Source organism: Hypanus sabinus, chromosome 9, assembly GCF_030144855.1.
Source record: "Hypanus sabinus isolate sHypSab1 chromosome 9, sHypSab1.hap1, whole genome shotgun sequence".
Classification (NCBI taxonomy): domain Eukaryota; kingdom Metazoa; phylum Chordata; class Chondrichthyes; order Myliobatiformes; family Dasyatidae; genus Hypanus; species Hypanus sabinus.
This window is the reverse complement of record NC_082714.1, coordinates 165,849,958-165,870,550: the sequence shown is the minus strand read 5'-3', so window position 1 is coordinate 165,870,550 and position 20,593 is coordinate 165,849,958. Positions and strand designations below refer to the sequence as shown.

The 20,593-nt window shown below is 44.6% G+C and overlaps 1 protein-coding gene across 3 annotated transcripts in view; it reads left to right on the top strand.

Moving 5' to 3' along the window:
- The window catches only part of tox2 (TOX high mobility group box family member 2), a 234,866-nt gene that overhangs the window by 204,846 nt on the left and 9,427 nt on the right, over nucleotides 1-20,593 (top strand). For all 3 annotated transcript variants that reach the window (XM_059981069.1, XM_059981067.1, XM_059981066.1), the window contains 3 exons: nucleotides 1,157-1,384; nucleotides 18,576-18,656; nucleotides 19,893-20,294. In XM_059981069.1, coding sequence (XP_059837052.1) covers nucleotides 1,157-1,384; nucleotides 18,576-18,656; nucleotides 19,893-20,294 — 711 coding nt within the window. The remainder of the gene's footprint in view (nucleotides 1-1,156; nucleotides 1,385-18,575; nucleotides 18,657-19,892; nucleotides 20,295-20,593) is intronic.

Genomic DNA, 20,593 nt, shown 5'->3' with positions numbered 1-20,593 from the left:
AACGCTGAGGTACCTCCTGCTGATGGTAGGGGGTCAGTGAGATTGCTGGGTAGGTGGGTGTATCATTGACAATGCTAAGGGTACTGTGTATGCAGTGCTCCTGATGGGTGGAAGAGAGGCTACAATGATCCCCTCAGCGGTTCTCTGGGTTAAAAGCAGTAGCCTGCCCAAGGGCAACGTGCTGGCACAGCCTGTGCCGCACTGATTTTCACCAGCCAAAGGGACAGGCCTGAATGTGATGGGGATGAGAATTATCCATTCCCAAAATTCAGGCTCACTGTGGTTGCAGAGCATGTTCTCTGTTTGGTCAGATGTACAGAGAGGGCAATGGGTCTGTGGAACTCATGGCCACAAGTGATGGGGTATTTTTAAAGTGGAAGTTGATAGGTTCCATGATGGAATGGCAAAGCAGACTTGACAGCCTAAGTGACCTAATTCTGCTCTTATCTGGGTCATTTAACACATTGAGTCTACTCCTGCCACTCCACTTTGGCTGATTTATTACCCTTCCTCCTGCTTTCTCCCATAACCTAGTAGCCCTCACTTCAAATATACCCAATGACTGCCTCCACTGTTGTCTATGGCAATGAATTCCACAGATCCACCACTCACTGGGTAAAGAAATTCCTCCTCATCTCTGTCTAAATGGACATCCCTCTATTCTGAGGCCGTGCCTTCTAATCCTAGACTCCCCCACTACAGGAGACATCCTCTCCATGTCCACTCTGCGTATACCTTTCAATATTTGATGTTACAATCATATCCTCCCACGTTCTTCTAAACTCCAGCAAGTAAAGGTCCAGAGTCATCAGACACTCTTTGCCCATTAACCCTTCGTTCCCAGAATCGTTTGGTGACCCTCTCCAATGCCAGCTCATCTTTCCTTAAATAAAAGTGGTCTTAAGTGTGATCAGTGGAGGGAAATGAGGAAGTCTAGTGCTGGAAGATGTAGTTGAAGGGGGGAGGGAATATTATCACAACCAGCTGTGGGTGTAGGTCACTTGGAGCAGTAAGGTGGGACACATCCTGAAGTAAATCGTTGCCCCCCCCATATCAGCAGGAGAGCTCAGAGAATTGGGTACACAAGAGGGTGGTGTACTGCAGGAACCTCACCAGCATCAGAAGCAGAGCGAGTTATTACCGCCTTACCTTACAGTTCAGTGGAGAGAAGCGGCCATCGGTGGATAATGGCAAGAAGATCAAGGCGCAGAAGAAGAAAAAGAAGAAAGATCCGAACGAGCCCCAAAAGCCAGTCTCTGCCTACGCCCTATTCTTCCGAGACACACAAGCTGCCATCAAAGGACAGAACCCCAGCGCCACCTTCGGCGATGTCTCCAAGATCGTGGCCTCAATGTGGGACGGGCTCGGGGAAGAGCAGAAGCAGGTGGGTGGCAAACAGGGCTTCCTTCCTCGTGTCAGCTGCCAGGATTCCACATTCACACGCTCACACACACACACTTACATACTCACACTCACACTCATGTACTCACTCACTCACACACACACACATACTCACACAGACACTCATGTACTCACTCACTCACACACACACACACATACTCACACAGACACTCATGTACTCACTCACTCACACACACACACACATACTCACACAGACACTCATGTACTCACTCACACACACACACACACACATACTCACACTCACACTCATGTACTCACACACTCACACACACACGTACATACTCACACAGACACTCATGTACTCACTCACTCACACACACACATACTCGCACACACACTTATGTACTCACACACACACACGTACATACTCACACTCACGTACTCACACACACTCACATACTCGCACACACACTTATGTACTCACACACACTCACGTACTCACACAGACTTATGTACTCACACACACTCACACTTAAGTACTCACACACACACACTTTAACGCACACACTCAAGTACTCACACTCACGTACTCACGCACACACTCACGTACTCACACTCACATACTCACACACACACTCATACTCATGTACTCACGCACACAGAGGTGCACACTCAGTCACACACACTCATACACACTTACATAGACACACACACATACACTAACACACACTCACAATCACGCCCACACACTCCATGGTCTTATGGTCTTAACAACGACCAAATGAAACAGCATTCCTCCAGATCACCATGCACCCACAATACATATATCACACGCAGTACATAAAACAAAGTATTACTACAAATAAGTTAATAAGATATATTCAAAATGCATATACTGCACAGCACAGGTACAGAGTAAACAACTTGCTGTCATTGTGACAAGACTTCGGTTGGGACAGGGTATTCATTAGACCCTTAGCCTGGTGAAGGAAACCCTTACCCAGCCCAGCCCAGCAAGTGAACATGGCTGAATATTCACATGAGGGAGTTGGCCATGAAGAAATTTTGTTTTAGGTTTCTACCTGATGTGAGTCTGTTGGTCGAATCTCAGATGTTAGAATCCTTCGATGTAAACAAGTTCACTGATTGGTGGAGGCTGTGTTTGGAATGGGCCTGCTTCAGAGAATGAATGCAGTTTGGATGTGACCTCCCTTACAGCACAGCCTCTGTCAGACATTCAGTGTGCTTGCCCCTCACAGCTGTCAGAGGAGCTGCCCAGGCGGGCGGCTGGTCAGGGCTGAGTGGTTGCCACGATGAGACGACAGTCACAGTTGTCACGTTGCTTAATTTGTTCCTTGCTGCTCAGAGGATTCATCGACCTCCTCATTTCCCAGTTTTTATTTGCACTTGTTGCCTAGTGATCCAATGCTCAGGAACACGAGATGAGCAATTTCACTGCCCTTTCTGTGCTTCAAGGGCATCTCTTGTCTAATTTAACACTTTCCAGTCTGCGCGACAATGCTGAAACATCCTCCGGGTGACACCAGCTACTAAAAATAAATTCACTCCTACTGAAAACAAGTTTAACAAGGCTTAATGGAGTCAATTGATTCGGTGGCCATTCTGGAGTATTAGTGCAATTTGTCACCAGACATTGAAAGGGGAGCCAAGAGGAAATTTTCACTCAGTGTCCAGCAGGTGTGGAATGGAAGGGTATTGAAATCTGATTCTATCCACTAGGTGATTAGGAATTGTGGTATAACCAGACCACAAATGCTGTGTTTTTATTTACTGAAACTTTTAACCCCAGCACATCCCCGCTGATTTGATTTGACACAAAGGACACATGTGACAAACAAGCTCATCTTTAAGCAAAAATGTAAAGCAAGATCTTTAAATATTTCTTTAATGTTTTGGCAAACTCATAAGTGAATCAAGTTATTTATCTTACTCTGTTCAAACGTGAGGTCAGAGGAACTGTACCTCATTACCGCCAGAACACTCTGGGCTGAATACTGAAGCCTGTGTGTGTGAGAACTGGCCCTTTTCTGATGTAACATTATCCTCCTATAACAACTTTTCTCTCCCCATGGATGCAAACTGATTTGCTAAGTATGACAGCACTCTCTCATAATGCCATGTTGTGCTTCACCTCCACCTCTCACACTTCCCACATGCTGTTTGGTCTTCTCTTTAACTGTCCTTCTTCACACTCCCTGGACAAACTGACTGAGATTAGCTGGAATTTATCCTCCTTTGTATTCACAAGTGAAAAGGATCTTGATCAGGGTAAGGTCGAAATAGAGCAGGCCTGTGTGCTGGACTATGTGGAGATTAGGGAAGAAGAAGTGCTGGATCTTCTTAAAAACATCAAGATTGATAAATCCTCAGGGCCGGATATGATACACCCCAAGTTGTTGAGAGAATTGAGAGAAGAGATCGCTGGAACATTAGCTATGATCTTTGAATCCACTTTGGCTGCAGGGGAGGTGCCGGAGGACTGGAGAATGGCAAATGTAGTTCCCTTGTTTAAAAAAGGTAATAGGGAGAAACCTGGGAACTATAGACCGGTGAGTCTTACGTCAGTGGTATGCAAACTGCTGGAAAGGATTCTTAAGGATAGGATCTACGAGCATTTGGAGAAGTACAGTCTACTCATGGATAGTCAACGTGGCTTTATGAAGGGAAGATCATGCCTCACGAGCCTGATTGAGTTTTTTGAAGAGGTAACAAAAGAAATTAATGAGGGTAGGGCAGTGGATGTGGTCTACGTGGACTTTAGCAAAGCATTTGACAAGGTCCCTCGTGAGAGACTCATCCAGAAAGTCATGAGGCATGGGATAAGTGGAATCTTGGCTGCTTGGATAAAAAATTGGCTTACAGGAAGAAAGCAGAGGGTACTTGTGGAAGGAAAGTATTCTGCCTGGAGGTCGGTGACTAGCAGAGTGCCACAGGGATCTGTCCTGGGACCCCTGCTATTTGTGATTTTTATAAATGACCTGGATGTAGAGGCAGAAGGATGGGTGAGTAAGTTTGCGGATGACACGAAGATTGGAGGAGTGGTGGATGGAGCTGCAGGTTGTCGAAGGTTACAAGAGGATATAGACAGGCTGCAGAGTTGGGCAGAAAAATGGCGGATGGAGTTCAATCTGGACAAGTGTGAGGTGATGCATTTTGGAAGGACAAACCAGAGGACTGAGTACAGGATTAATGGTCAGTTACTTAAGAGTGTGGATGAACAAAGGGAACTTGGGGTTCAAATCCATACGTCCCTCAAGGTCACTGCACAGGTTGATAGGGTAGTTAAGAAGGCTTCATTAACAGGGGGATTGAGTTCAAGAGTAGAGATCATGTTGCAACTCTACAAATCTCTGGTGAGACCGCACTTAGAGTATTGTGTTCAATTCTGGTCACCTCATTATGGGAAGGATGTGGAAGCTATGGAGAGGGTGCAGAGGAGATTTACCAGGATGTTGCCAGACTTCCAGTAAGATGGCGATTGCTTAGCTGCTCTGAACCTTTGTTCCGTCATTCTCCCTATCTTTGCACCATATGTCTCCATTCTTCAGCCTTAGTTAGGAATTTTATTAGGTCTCTTTTACTTGCCTGTGAACACATCTATCTTATAATGTCTACCAAAAGTTCTGAATCCTGGAAAAAGGAAGCTATGGCTCTGCCGACTGAGATCCTCGCTGTCCTGGAACGTCATCGAGAAGGATATTTTAAAGGAATTTAGAACTTCATTCAACCAGCTGGAAGCCAAATTGGATCGGATCAACGCTAGAGCGGACAATCATGCTGAACATTTATCTCGCATCGACTCGACTTCTGAAGATCTAAAACGCCGTGTCGAATACCTCGAGGCCCTCAGTTCCAGCCTCGAGGAGAAGAATAGTAAACTTTTTTCCAAAACGGTGGACCTTGAAAACCGGAGCAGACGCTGTAATCTACAAATTCTTGGTTTGCCAGAGGCCACCGAACAGGGTCCCCTTGGGAAGTATTTTTCTGATTTTCTCTGTGACCAGGATGTTACCTGGTTTGAAGAACAAGTCATATGAAGCAAGGTTAGTAGAGCTGGGACTTTTCTCTTTGGAGCGTAGAAGAATGAGAGGGGTCTTGATAGAGGTCTACAAGATCATGAGAGGCAGAGATAGGGTGGACAGTCAGTACCTGTTTCCCAGGGCACCAATAGCAAACACCAGAGGCCATATGTACAAAATTAAGGGAGGGAAGTTTAGGGGAGACATCAGGGGTAAGCTTTTTACACAGAGGGTTGTGAGTGCCTGGAATGACTTGCCAGGGATGGTGGTGGAGGTTAAAACATTAGGGGTATTTAAGAGCCTCTTGGACATGCACATGGATGAAAGGAAAATAGAGAGTTATGGGGTAGTGTGAGTTTAGTACTTTTTTTAAGGATTATATGGGTCAGCACAACATGGAGGGCTGAAGGGCCTGTACTGTGCTATAGTGTTCTATGGTTCTATGGTTTGAGAGACTGTGTTGCTTGGACAAACGGAGTTAATTCTCTTGTTCTCTTGCCCACCCCTCCCTTCTCTGCAACTGAAAACCTGTTGTTCTCTCACTGTCCAGTTCTGATTCGAGGTTGATGATGTGAGACACCTCCTCACAGATGCTGTCTGGTTTTCTTTCACCTCACCTGTCAACTCTACGTGGTTTATTCCTCATGCATTTGTTACCCCTGGATGGGGTCAGACACCTTAACATGGACCAGACTCCTTTCTACTGCTGGTGGGTGGTGGCGGGAGAGTGGGGAGAGGCAGCTCAGTGAATAAAATGAGCTGGAGGTCTGAACACCACACACACACAACACCACCCCACCAGCAGCTCGGCCCCTGTGGAATGGGCCCTGACATTTATTATCAGGTCACAGAGTCTAGGTACTGCTCAGTGAACAGACCCCGTACCCACATCCGACTGGTCAGAGAGTCTCGATACTGCTCAGTGAACAGACCCCGTACCCACATCCGACTGGTCAGAGAGTCTCGATACTGCTCAATGAACAGACCCGTACCCACATCCGACTGGTCAGAGAGTCTCGATACTGCTGAGTGAACAGACCCCGTACCCACATCCGACTGGTCAGAGAGTCTCGATACTGCTCAGTGAACAGACCCCGTACCCACATCCGACTGGTCACAGAGTCTCGATACTGCTGAGTGAACAGACCCCGTACCCACATCCGACTGGTCAGAGAGTCTCGATACTGCTCAGTGAACAGACCCCGTACCCACATCCGACTGGTCACAGAGTCTCGATACTGCTCAGTGAACAGACCCCGTACCCACATCCGACTGGTCAGAGAGTCTCGATACTGCTCAGTGAACAGACCCCGTACCCACATCCGACTGGTCAGAGAGTCTCGATACTGCTCAGTGAACAGACCCCGTACCCACATCCGACTGGTCAGAGAGTCTCGATACTGCTCAATGAACAGACCCGTACCCACATCCGACTGGTCAGAGAGTCTCGATACTGCTGAGTGAACAGACCCCGTACCCACATCCGACTGGTCAGAGAGTCTCGATACTGCTCAGTGAACAGACCCCGTACCCACATCCGACTGGTCAGAGAATCACGATACTGCTCAGTGAACAGACCCCGTACCCACATCCGACTGGTCAGAGAGTCTCGATACTGCTCAGTGAACAGACCCCGTACCCACATCCGACTGGTCAGAGAGTCTCGATACTGCTCAGTGAACAGACCCCGTACCCACATCCGACTGGTCAGAGAATCACAGTACTGCTCAGTGAACAGACCCCATACCAACATCCGACTGGTCAGAGAGTCTCGATACTGCTCAGTGAACAGACCCCGTACCCACATCCGACTGGTCAGAGAGTCTCGATACTGCTGAGTGAACAGACCCCGTACCCACATCCGACTGGTCAGAGAGTCTCGATACTGCTGAGTGAACAGACCCCGTACCCACGTCCGACTGGTCAGAGAGTCTCGATACTGCTCAGTGAACAGACCCCGTACCCACATCCGACTGGTCACAGAGTCTCGATACTGCTCAATGAACAGACCCGTACCCACATCCGACTGGTCAGAGAGTCTCGATACTGCTCAGTGAACAGACCCCGTACCCACATCCAACTGGTCAGAGAGTCTCGATACTGCTCAATGAACAGACCCCGTACCCACATCTGACTGATCAGAGAGTCTTGATACTGCTCAGTGAACAGACCCCGTACCCACATCCGACTGGTCAGAGAGTCTCGATACTGCTCAATGAACAGACCCCGTACCCACATCCGACTGGTCAGAGAGTCTTGATACTGCTCAGTGAACAGACCCCGTACCCACATCCGACTGGTCAGAGAATCACGATACTGCTCAGTGAACAGACCCCGTACCCACATCCGACTGGTCAGAGAGTCTCGATACTGCTCAGTGAACAGACCCCATACCAACATCCGACTGGTCAGAGAGTCTCGATACTGCTCAGTGAACAGACCCCGTACCCACTCCGACTGGTCAGAGAGTCTCAATAGACAATAGACAATAGGTGCAGAAGTAGACCATTCGGCCCCTCGAGTCTGCACCGCCATTCTGAGATCATGGCTGATCATTCACTATTAATACCCAGTCCCTGCCTTGTCCCAATATCCCTTGATTCCCCTATCCATCAGATATCTATCTAGCTCCTTCTTGAAAGCATCCAGAGAATTGGCCTCCACCATCTTCCGAGGCAATGCATTCCACACCTCCACAACTCTCTGGGAGAAGAAGTTTTTCCTCAACTCTGTTTTAAATAACTGACCTCTTATTCTCAATCCATGCCCTCTGGTACTGGACTCTCCCAACATCTGGAACATATTTCCTGCCTCAATCCTATCAAATCCTTTAATTATCTTAAACGTTTCAATCAGATCCCCTCTCAGTCTCCTCAATTCCAGTGTGTACAGCCTAATCTCTCCAATCTCTCTGCGTAAGACAGCCCTGCCATCCCAGGAATCAACCTAGTGAATCTACGCTGCACTTCCTCAATTGCCAGAATGTCTCGATACTGCTCAGTGAACAGACCCCGTACCCACATCCGACTGGTCAGAGAGTCTCGATACTGCTCAGTGAACAGACCCCGTACCCACATCCGACTGGTCAGAGAGTCTCGATACTGCTCAGTGTACAGACCCCGTACCCACATCCGACTGGTCAGAGAGTCTCGATACTGCTCAGTGAACAGACCCCGTACCCACATCCGACTGGTCAGAGAGTCTCGATACTGCTCAGTGATCAGACCCCGTACCCACATCCGACTGGTCAGAGAGTCTCGATACTGCTCAGTGAACAGACCCCGTACCCACATCCGACTGGTCAGAGAGTCTCGATACTGCTGAGTGAACAGACCCCGTACCCACATCCGACTGGTCAGAGAGTCTCGACACTGCTCAGTGAACAGACCCCGTACCCACATCCGACTGGTCACAGAGTCTCGATACTGCTCAGTGAACAGACCCCGTACCCACATCCGACTGGTCAGAGAGTCTCGATACTGCTGAGTGAACAGACCCCGTACCCACATCTGACTGGTCAGAGAATCATGAGTCTGCCCTGGGTAAATCCCACCAACTCTCAGCAAAGCTACATGTGTCCAACTTTCAGTACTGCTGGAAGCAGTTGTCTCTTTAATTAATGTTTCATAGAACACAAGCTTTTCATTAAATATTAATTAGTAGGTAATTAAGGGGGGGACTTTATCAGATCAATAATTCAACCCCTGCATATGCTTAAGTAATCTTTGTGATATGGCAGCTTTGATCATCTACATAATTTCATTCCAATTAGTAACTGTCAAGCACGATAATTTATTGAAATGTTCTGTCATTTTAAATCTTATTAGTTATTCAGGATGCTTCTGTAGTTAGAACTTGTCCAGTTTATGCACCCTGAAGCATGGGGTCTGTTAGCCACAGACATGACATGGTGCCTGTTGCACCAGGCCCTTCTTCACCGTTAGTGTCTAGCTGCATACACTCAAACTCAGATTCATATATTTCTGATCAATTTCTCCCTGTCCTCCTTCTCTCCTTTTCCATTCCCCATTCTGGTACCTCTCTTACCCCTTCTCTTTTCCTCATATGTCCACCACTTCTGTCTGGTAGCCCTGTTCCTTCCCTTTCTCCCATGGTCCACTCTCCTCTCCTATCAGATTCCTTCCTCTCCAGCCCTTTAACTCTTCCACATATCATCTCCCAGCTTCTTATTTCAACTCTTCTCCCCCACTCACCTACTTCCCCCTCACCTGGTTTCACATGTCACCTTCTAGCTTGGGCTGCCCCCACCCCCATATACTGGCTTCTTCCCCCCTCCTTCACGGTCCTGATGAAGGGTTCGACCTGAAACATCAACTGGTTATTCCTCTCCACAGATGCTGCCTGACCTGCTGAGTACAGAACACAATGAGCAACAGCAGCAGGAAAGCCCCTCCCACACACACAGACAAGCTTCCAACTCCAGGACAGACTGTCTCCAGGCCTCCAGTCCTTGGCCCAGACTCTCAGACATTGGCCTCCAACTTTGGACCATCCCAGGACTTGCCAATTGTGGGTTTGAGCTTCGGGGCCTCCACTTCTTGGCATACATGGACCTCCAACACCGCTAACCTGAAACTGTGAGACTCCTTTGGGCCTCTTCCTTTGGGCTTTGACCTCCAAGCTTCAGCCATTGAACTCATGGCGCCCCAGCAAAGCATTCCTACAATCTGTGCAACTGTTAGCATACAAACGGTGACCTTTGATTCTCCCAGTCTAGTAACATATTGTTCCGTCACTTCCATTCAATGTCTGTCTTTCGAAGGGTGAAATAAGTTTTTCCATTGTGGGAATTCTTCTAGCCAATTGCACTCCTGTTCCCAGATCTCCCAGCTCCACCCAATGTTCCTTATAATTTATTTTACAGCCGCGCAGACTAACCAGTGATCTGAGCAGGACAGCTTCACATGGCCCAAAAACTGCACGGAACTTTGAATTCAAAGGCAACACGAGTGAATCTGCAGATGCTAGAAATAAATAAAAACACAAAATGCTGGCAGAACTCAGCAGGCCAGACAGCATCTATGGGAGGAGGTAGTGACGACGTTACACCACTCCTGATGAAGGGTTTCGGCCCGAAACGTTGTCACTACCTCCTCCCATAGAGGCTGTCTGGCCTGCTGAGTTCTGCCAGCATTTTGTGTTTTTACGGAACTTTGAATTTTTTTTTGCAATATGCAGACGATGAATATTTAGATTGAAAGTGGAAACTCACATACTTTTGATTTTATTTATTAATTGACTGGTACAATGAAATAGGGTACAACAAAGAAAACCGTTTACATTTCATAAACTTTTTCTCATCTGTCTGTAAACCATCTGTGCAGCGACAATGGCTATGTGCACGGGGCATTTTGGGGCTATGTGAACGGGGCATTTCGGGGCTATGTGAACGGGGCATTTCGGGGCTATATGCACGGGGCATTTCGGGGCTGTGTGCACAGGGCATTTCAGGGCTAAGTGCATGGGGCATTTCAGGGCTAAGTGCACGGGGCATTTCAGGGCTATGTGAACGGGGCATTTCGGGGCTATGTGAATGGGGCATTTCGGGGCTATATGCACGGGGCATTTCGGGGCTGTGTGCACGGGGCATTTCGGGGCTGTGTGCACGGGGCATTTCGGGGCTGTGTGCACTGAGCATTTCAGGGCTATGTGAACGGGGCATTTCGGGGCTGTGTGCACGGGGCATTTCGGGGCTATATGCACGGGGCATTTCGGGGCTGTGTACACTGAGCATTTCAGGGCTATGTGAACGGGGCATGTCGGGGCTGTGTGCACGGGGCATTTCGGGGCTGTGTGAACGGGGCATTTCGGGGCTGTGTGCACAGGGCATTTCGGGGCTATATGCACGGGGCATTTCGGGGCTGTGTGCACAGGGCATTTCAGGGCTAAGTGCACGGGGCATTTCAGGGCTAAGTGCACAGGGCATTTCAGGGCTAAGTGCACGGGGCATTTCAGGGCTAAGTGCACAGGGCATTTCAGGGCTAAGTGCACGGGGCATTTCAGGGCTAAGTGCACGGGGCATTTCAGGGCTAAGTGCAAGGGGCATTTCAGGGCTAAGTGCACAGGGCATTTCAGGGCTAAGTGCACAGGGCATTTCAGGGCTAAGTGCACGGGGCATTTCGGCCCCACAGCTTAGAGGGAACAGTGGCCCTACCGTTTGCAGGGAGAGAACTCATCACTGTGATTGGTTGGCACATCCTCAGTCCTGACTGGTCACGGGAGGGCGGGGAGGAGGTGGGCGGCCTCAGTTATACCCTTCACCTGGCACGAGGATTGTATGGGGGGCCTCAGTTATACCCTTCACCTGGCACGAGGAGCATCCGAGCAAGGACAGGCAGCACAGAAAGGGCTAACAGGATGACAGGTGACTTGATAGAGGGGTACAAGATGCTAAGAGGCATGGATCAAATGGACTGCCAGAGACCTTTCCCAGGGTGGAAATGACTAATACACGGGGGCATTAAGTTCTTTACACAGTGGTGGGTGCATGGAATGTCCTGCTGGGGTTGGTGGTAGAGGCAGATACATTAGGGACACTTAAGACTCTCTTAGAGAGGCACATGGATGATAGAAAAATAAAGGGTGATGTAGGAGGGAAGGGTTAGATTGTTCTTAGACTAGGTTAAAAGGTCAGCACAATATTGTACAGTACTGTAACACAGGAGCAAAATCTTCAAGGAGTTTCCCAGCATTAAGCAGAGAGATCTGCACAATGAGAAACCTTAGTATTGTTAAGTTAATACCACGGCAAAAATAATTAGTTAGAATCGGCATTCACAGCCCACGCCTCCCACCGCTGTAACCTGCTCCACATGTGGAGCCCAGGACCTACTGACTAAAGGATCCACACTCCAGCTGTGGCAGCACCTCGAGGAGATCCCAAACTGGAAGCAAGTGTAGCAGGTCGCCCGATGCCATTACAGCTCAGGATGTAGGGTTGGGAGTTCGATTCTCATGTCCTCTGTAAGGAGTTTGTATGTCCACCCCGTGAATGCATGGCTTTCCTCTGGGTGCTCTGGTTTCCTCCCACAGTCTGGAGATGTACTGGTTAGACAGTTAATTGGACACTTGAGTGTAATTGTGTGACATGGGCTTGTTAGGCCAGAAGGGCCTCTTACTGTACTGTATCTCTCTTTTTCTTTCCTTTTACAATATTTTTATTCAGAAGAAAAAAAAGAGATTTACAGAGTGCAACACATAGATACATCTCAACATAACTTGTGTACATTCATATATTGTGATAAAATTGATCAAAATGTTATAGCATATCACATAAAGGTAATCAAAAATTTAAAGATAGGTCATACCTCATTAAAAAAAATTATAAAAAAAAGGTCAACCCCCTACCAACTACCAAAGAAAAAAGCTGACGGATGACAATGGATAATTAGAAAAGAAAACATATTCGCTTAAGAAGAGAAGATAAAAATATACATAAAAGTCTGTGCACTGTTAAACTTTATAACTTGGAAAAGTAATTTAGGAAAGGTCCCCAAATATCATAAAAAGATTGTTTCGAATTTAAGACTGAGCAGCAGATCTTTTCTAAATTTAAATAAGACATAATATCACGTAGCCATTGAAGATGTGTAGGAGAGGTAGACTCCTTCCATTTAAACAAGATTGCTCTCTTGCTAAAAGAGAGGTAAAAACTAAAACCTGTAGGTTAGAAGTATTTAAAGTTATATCTTCATCTGCAATAATACCAAACAAGGCAGTAAGGAGATTTGGGTCAAATTGGACCCTAAAACGTTGTGAGAAGGTATGGAATACTTCCCGCCAAAACTTTTCAATTTTAGGGCAAAACCAAAACATATGAATTAAAGAGGCATCAGCAGAGTTACATTTATTACAAAGTGGAGAAACATTCGGATAAAAACTGGACAGCTTCTGTTTAGAAATGTAAGCTCTATGAACCACTTTAAATTGTAAAAGAGAATGACAAGCACAGAAAGATGATTTATTAACCAGTTTAAGAATTTTATTCCATCTATCATCAGAAATCTGACAATTTAGGTCATCCTCCCAAGCTTTTTTTATTTTATCTAAAAAGTCTTGTCTAGAATCAATCAACAAGTTATAGATACCGGTAATAGAACCATTAACAAAAGGTTTTAAATTTAAAAGATCGTCCAGTAAATTTTTATCAGGACCTATAGGAAAAGTAGCTGGTTGGAAACTAGAAAATCTCTAATTTGAAGGTATCTGAAAAAAATGTGATTTTGGGAGTGCAAATTTATTTGCCAACTGGTCAAATGAAGCAAGAGATCCTGAGATAAACAGGTCCCAAAAACACTTGATACCTAATTCATCCCGATCCTTAAAGACTTTGTCAGTCATGGAAGGAATTAAAAAAAATTAAGGAGAATGAGAGATGATAATGAAAAATTCGCTAAACCAAAAAATTTTCTAAATTGAGACCAGATCCCTAAAGTTTGCTTAACAATTATGTTATCTGTTGTTTTATTTGCTGAAAAAGAAGAGTATGATCCAAGAAGAGAGACAATAGAGGAATTTTTTACAGAATTAACTTCTAAGGAGACCCATGATGGGCAATCTTTACGATAAATATAATAGGACCAGAAAGTAATATTCCTTATATTGGCAGCCCAATAGTAAAACCTGAAATTGGGTAGGGCTAGTCCACCCATCTCTTTATTTTTTTGTAAGTAAACTTTACTTAAACAAGCTTGTTTATTATTCCAAATATAAGAGATTAAAATTGAATCTAAAGAATCAAAGTACATCTTAGGAATAAAAATAGGTAAGGCCTGAAAAAGATATAAAAATTTAGGAAGAATCTTCATTTTAATCGAATTAATTCAGCCAATTAGGGATAAAGAAAGAGGGGACCATTTTGAAAGTGTCTTTTTCACATAATTCAATAAGGGTTTAAGTTTTCTTTGAATAAATTCTTGAAGTTTTTAATAATTGTTACACCTAAATATGTAAATTGACTTGAAACAACTTTGAACGAAAATTTGGCATTTGATGACGTTAGGTCATTTAAAGGAAATAGCTCACTTTTATGTAAGTTCAGCTTATATCCTGAAAAAGAACTAAACTGGGAGATTAAAGGAAGAACCAAAGGTAAAGAAGTTTCAGTGTTAGAGATAAAAAGTAAAATATCATCAGCGTATAAAGAAATTTTATGAGACATACCTTCCCTTAGTATACCAGAAATGTCCTTAGCTTCTCAAAGTGTTATTGCTAAGGGTTCTATAGCTAAAGCAAAAAGTAAAGGACTAAGAGGACATCTTTGTCTAGTTCCCCGCTGTAATTTAAAGGGCTTAGAAATTTGGGAGTTAGTAATAACCTGAGCGGTAGGAGACAAGTAGATTAATTTAACCCAACGAATAAAATTATGCCCAAAATTAAACTTTTCTAAGGTCTTAAAAAGATAATTCCACTCAATCCTATCAAGGGCTTTTTCTGCATCTAAGGATAATATACACTCTGATATTTTTTGGATGGTGAATATATCACATTCAATAACCAATGTATATTAAAATGTGAGTAACGATTTTTAATAAATCCTGTCTGGTCATGTGATATAATAGATGGTAGAATATTTTCAAGTCTTCAAGCTAAGATTTTGGCTAAAATTTTTGCATCAACATTTAATAAAGGAATCGGTCTGTATGAAGAACATTCAGCTGGATTTTTATTTTTTTTAAGAATAAGAGAAATAAAAGCTTCATAAAAAGATTGAGGGAATTTACCTGAATTAAAGGACTCTGATAAAACAGAGGATAAATAAAGTGTAAGTAACGTAGTGAAAGTTTTATAAAACTCCCCAGGAAAGCCATCAGGTCCTGGGGTCTTAACAGAATGTAAAGCACGTATAGCCTCAGCCACTTCTTCATTGGAAATAGGCTGATCTAACTCTGTTAGGCTATCAGCAGACAATGTAGGAATGTTGATATTACTGAAAAAAGCATTCATATAGGTATCATCTGAAGAAGAGTCAGACTGATACAACTTAAGGTAAAAGTCTTCAAATACATTGTTAATTTCAGAATGGTCGGATGTCTTAGTTCCATTATCTTTAAAAATTTCTGTGATTTGACGATTAACTGTAAAAGATTTTAAGCGATAGGCTAATAAACTACCAGTTCTAACCCCGTGAATGTAAAATTGAGTTTTATCTCTCAACAGCTGTTGAATTGGGTAAGTCAGCAGAAGATTATACTTGGATTGGATTTCAATACGCTTATTAAATATACTTGGATCTAGAGATAGGGCATACTTTCGATCAAGATCTTTTAATATTGCTGCTAGGTCAGACCTTTCTTTGTCAGCTTTTTTCTTTATATAGGTAGAGTAAGAGATAATTTCTCCACGAATATATGCTTTAAAAGTATCCCAGACTATATTACCAGCAGTATCTCCTTTAAAATTTTCTTTAAAGAAAAAAGTAATATGGTTCTCCAAAAACTTTAGAAAATTTTTATCGGATAACAATGATAAGTTAAAATGCCAACTTCTATTTGGTACAGAGTAAACAGGTAATCTTAAAGCCAGAAGCACAGGTGCATGATCAGACAAAGCAATCTCCTTATAATCACAGGATCGTACCAGTGGAAGCAAGTTTCTATCTATAAAAAAAATCAATCCGAGAGTACATATGATGAACCTGAGAGAAATATGAATATTCCTTTTCTTGGGGGTGTAAAAAACACCACAGGTCAAGAATACCACATTGAGATAAAAAAGATTTAAAAAGTAAGACTGATTTATTAGTGACAGGGGTTTTACGTGAAGAGCGGTCTAATATAGGGTCAAGCCAAAAATTAAAGTCTCCACCCATCACTAAGGAATACTGATTCAAATCAGGCAGAAAAGAGAAAAGATGTTCAAAGAACAAGGAGTCATCTGTACTTGGACCGTATGCATTCGCAAATACGATTAGTTTATTCCCAAGACTACCCGAAACAATAACAAAGTGCCCATTTGTATCAGAAATTACATTATGTTGAATAAAGGATAAATTCTGATCAAACAGGATAGAGATGCCTCTTGATCTAGATTGAGAGGGTGAATGAAAAGTATACCCTTCCAACCTTTGAAAGAACATGAAATATCATCTTTATGATTATAGGTTTCTTGGAGAAAGATTATATGAGTTTTAAGTTTCCGGATATAAGAGAAAATCTTATTTCGTTTAACAGGGTTATTTAGACCTTTCACATTAAAACTGAGTATATTAATAAAAGAATCCATCAAGTATCCTTTAGTAATGTATAAAAGGTAATCACAGACGTGTAGATAGTGAATAAGTAAAACAGTAAAAACATCCAATCAGCTTTCTGGAAGAACCCATTTCCCCCCCCTCCCTCCCCCCAAAGAGAGAAATCAGCCAAGGGAGGCTGGAGACTAATTCTAATGTTCCCAACCCAAAACTCCAATGGCTCCAGAAAATATATATGTATAGCTGTGCTGTATAAACGATTGTAAATATATATATATACAAAAAAAATCGAAGTATATAAGTTTGCTAATTACGATTAAAAAAACCATGGGAAAATATAAGTATTAGTCTCTGTAAAAAAGGAAAGACCGATAAGGAAAATCAAATATGGAAAATCAATAAGTAAAACAACATATACACGCGGGTGCAAAAAAAGAGTAAAGAAACAAATAGAAGATCATTAAAAAGGGAAGCGGTTTAGATAGCTTCCTACATAACACTGAGAGAATATAACGTATTATTTAAATAGAGCTGCGAAAAACAGCAAAAGAGAAAATGGATGCAGTCTGTCTGCATATTTTGCATAGTTTGAGAGATAACAAGGCGCCAGTTACTTAGTCAAACAAGTGATTAAAACTTTGTAAAACCAAGAAACCTTGTTCTCAACAAAATGCCGATTACTTGATTGAACACCTGAAATATAAAACATTTAACACAAAACAACTCAAAGTTGAATTTAAGAATGGAGACTTTGTAAAAGTTTCTTAGCTTCTTCAGGCTTCGTAAACCAAGAGACCTTATTATCAGAAGTAGTAACCTTGAGTTTACACGGATCTCTGAGAGAAAGGCGACAGCCAAGCTTAAAACGATCAGACATGACCTCTTTAAAAGCCTGTCTAGCTCTTAGAACTTCCGGTGGGTAATCTTGAACGATCTGAAAGTGTTGATCACAAAATTGTAATATACGTTTCTTCCTTGATTCACGAAGGATCTGGTCTTTAATCTGATAGTCATAGAAGCGAATGATAATAGAGCGAGATTTGGCAGTATCCCAATTAGGCGGGGTAACTCGGTGAACACGCTCAAATTTTGGTAATTCCTTTAATATATCAGGGATCTTTTGGCATTTGAGCACAAAAATCGATAGGTTGGTTACCCTCCAGTTTTTCAGGAAGCCCAAGAATTCTGATATTGCACCTTCAGTTCCCGGTCTCCAGATCTGTAAGTTTCTTCAGTAACGCGTCGTATTTTTTAAGTTGTTCCTTAGAAATTCTCTTGAAACCTTCGATATCCTTCTGCAACACCGGCAGAGATTCTTCGTGTAGCTTAATACGAATTTCGTGGTCATTCACAGTCTGCTGTATGCTTCCAAGTTTCCGATTAAGCGTTTTCAGTTCGGATTTAACCAGGTCGAAGGAATTCTGTAACAAGTCAAACTTGGACTCCAAGTCATCCAGTTTGTCCAATTTTTCGAGTCTCTGACATTTGTTGAATCATTTCAGTCAAAGTCTCTAAAGTAGTCTCTTTTTTTGACAGCTTTCTACTCCTGGTGCTCTCACCGAGATAGGTTTAAACAGCAAAGTAAGCGAATAATTTCGGAGCACGTAGCTAGTGCAACCTACTCCATTACAGCCACTGGAAGTCTCCATCTCTGCATGAAGAAAAATAAATATAGAAATTACTTTTTAAATATAAGTATAATTAACTAATATATATTTTTGCTTAATTAAGTATTAGATTAAAATAAAATGAAATAATTTTCAAACATCGCCAACTTTCCCTTTTTCTGCCTAATCCTCCACCGTGTGACGCTGAGGACACTGGGCTGCAGTGATCAGAACCTGCCTGACGTGGTCATAAAATTGGTCAATAAGTTTTGAAGCTCTGCATCTCTCCACACCTGGCTCAAGGCAGGTCCCAGTGAAAGGTGGTGCTGACAGAACTTCCCGTTGCTTTCACAGGCCTACAAGAAGAAGACTGAGGCAGCCAAGAAGGAATACTTGAAAGCCCTGGCAGCTTACAGAGCCAGTTTAGTGTCCAAGGTAAAGAGTGATCTGTAATCCATGTGGGACTGTCACTTTGTGACAGGGTAGAGCCTAAATTGTTAACTCTACTTACAGGGAGGTCAGCACCAGGTTTGCTGCCAAATCTGATGAATGGTTTAGCAAAGAGTTCTGTCCTTTGACAACCAGATTTACTCCCATGTGCTGTGGCTACATGTGATCTTGGTGAATTTAAGGAAAACTTCCAAGTGGGAAAGAGGCAGTAAAATAATGCAGCTGCTTGAATCCTGAAATAAAACAAGATGTTGGAAACATTCATCAGGTTAGTCAGCATCTGTGGAGGGGGAACAGTTAGCTGCTCAGCTATGACCTTTCATCACGATGGGAAAAGTTGTAGACAGAGCCTGTTTGAAATACAGAGAAGAGGAGGAGAGAGCAGCAGGGAAAATGTTCGCAAAGGAAAGCAGACCAGAAGAGATGGCTGAAAGGTTGCAAGCACAGGGAGGGGTGGCGGGGAGAGCCAACAAGAAATGGGAGGCCAAGGGTAAGCACGGACTTACTGGGCCAACAGAGACACCAGGGACTACAGACCCTGCAACACATAACCAGCTGGAGCAACTCAGCCTGTCAGGCAGTGTCTCTGCTGGTGGGAGGGGGTGGGCCCCTTGTCCAAGAAAGGATGTGCTGGCTTAGAGAGGGTCCAGAGGAGGTTCACAAGAATGATTCTGGGAATGAAAGGGTTAATGTGGGCCTGAGTTTAGAAAAATGGAGGGGGGAGTGTGGGGATCTGATTGATGTCTGTCGAATATTGAAAGGCCTCAATAGAGTGGATGTGGAGAGAATGTTTTCCATGGTGGTGGGGGAGTCTTGGACCAGAGGACGCAGTTTCAGAATAGAGGGACGTCCAATTAGAACAGAGATGAGGAGGAATTTCTTTAGGCATTGGGTGGTGATCTGTGGAATTCATTGCCACAGACGGCTGTGGAGGTGAAGTCATTGGGTATATTTAAAGCAGACATTGACAGGTTCTTGATTAGCCAGGGCATCAAAGATTATGAGGAAAAGGCAGGAGAACGAGGAATAGTAAATCAGCCATGATGGAATGGCGGAGCAGACTCGATGGGCTGAATGGCCTAATTCTGCTCCTATGTCTCGTGGTCTTACAGTTGACATGTTGGTTGAAGACTTGGTGAGTGGAGAGAGGGGGGCAGGAGGTGAGGGTAATGAGGAGCAGGGTGCAGCAGCTTGATGGCCTTTTGTCTGTCTGTTTCACAGAGCTACAGCGACCCGGTGGAGCCCAAAGGGGGACATCCGCCCCAGCAGACACACCTGCTGACCGCCAAGCAGCCACTGTACAGTCTGAATCCACAAACCTCCACGGGCTATGGGGGTCCCGGCTCCTTCCTCTCTGCGTCCGAAATGCAGACGTACTCTGGCCCTGCGCACCAACGGCTCTCGCGCACCCTCACCTCCAAGTCGGTGATGCCTCAGATGCCCCTGAGTGGGTCCCCACCGCCCTCCCTGCAGATCAGCCCCCCACTCCACCAGCAACTTCCCCTCCACCAACAGCAGCAGCTCGGTCAGCCCCTCCTGGCCCAGGGGCCCAGCCAAGCCGTCATCACTCACCAGGTGCCACTGCAGGTCCAGTCCCAGCTGCACTCCCCTCCAGGACAGCAGGTGAGTGGTCCCCCCACACCTTCCACCAGACCTAAGAGGGACAGAGGGTCCACGGGACAGAGGGTCCACGGAACAGAGGGTCTATGGGACAGAGGGTCCACGGAACAGAGGGTCAACGGGACAGAGGGTCTATGGGACAGAGGGTCCACAGAACAGAGGGTCCACAGAACAGAGGGTCCACGGGACAGAGGGTCTATGGGACAGAGGGTCCACGGAACAGAGGGTCCACGGAACAGAGGGTCTATGGGACAGAGGGTCTATGGGACAGAGGGTCCACGGAACAGAGGGTCTATGGGACA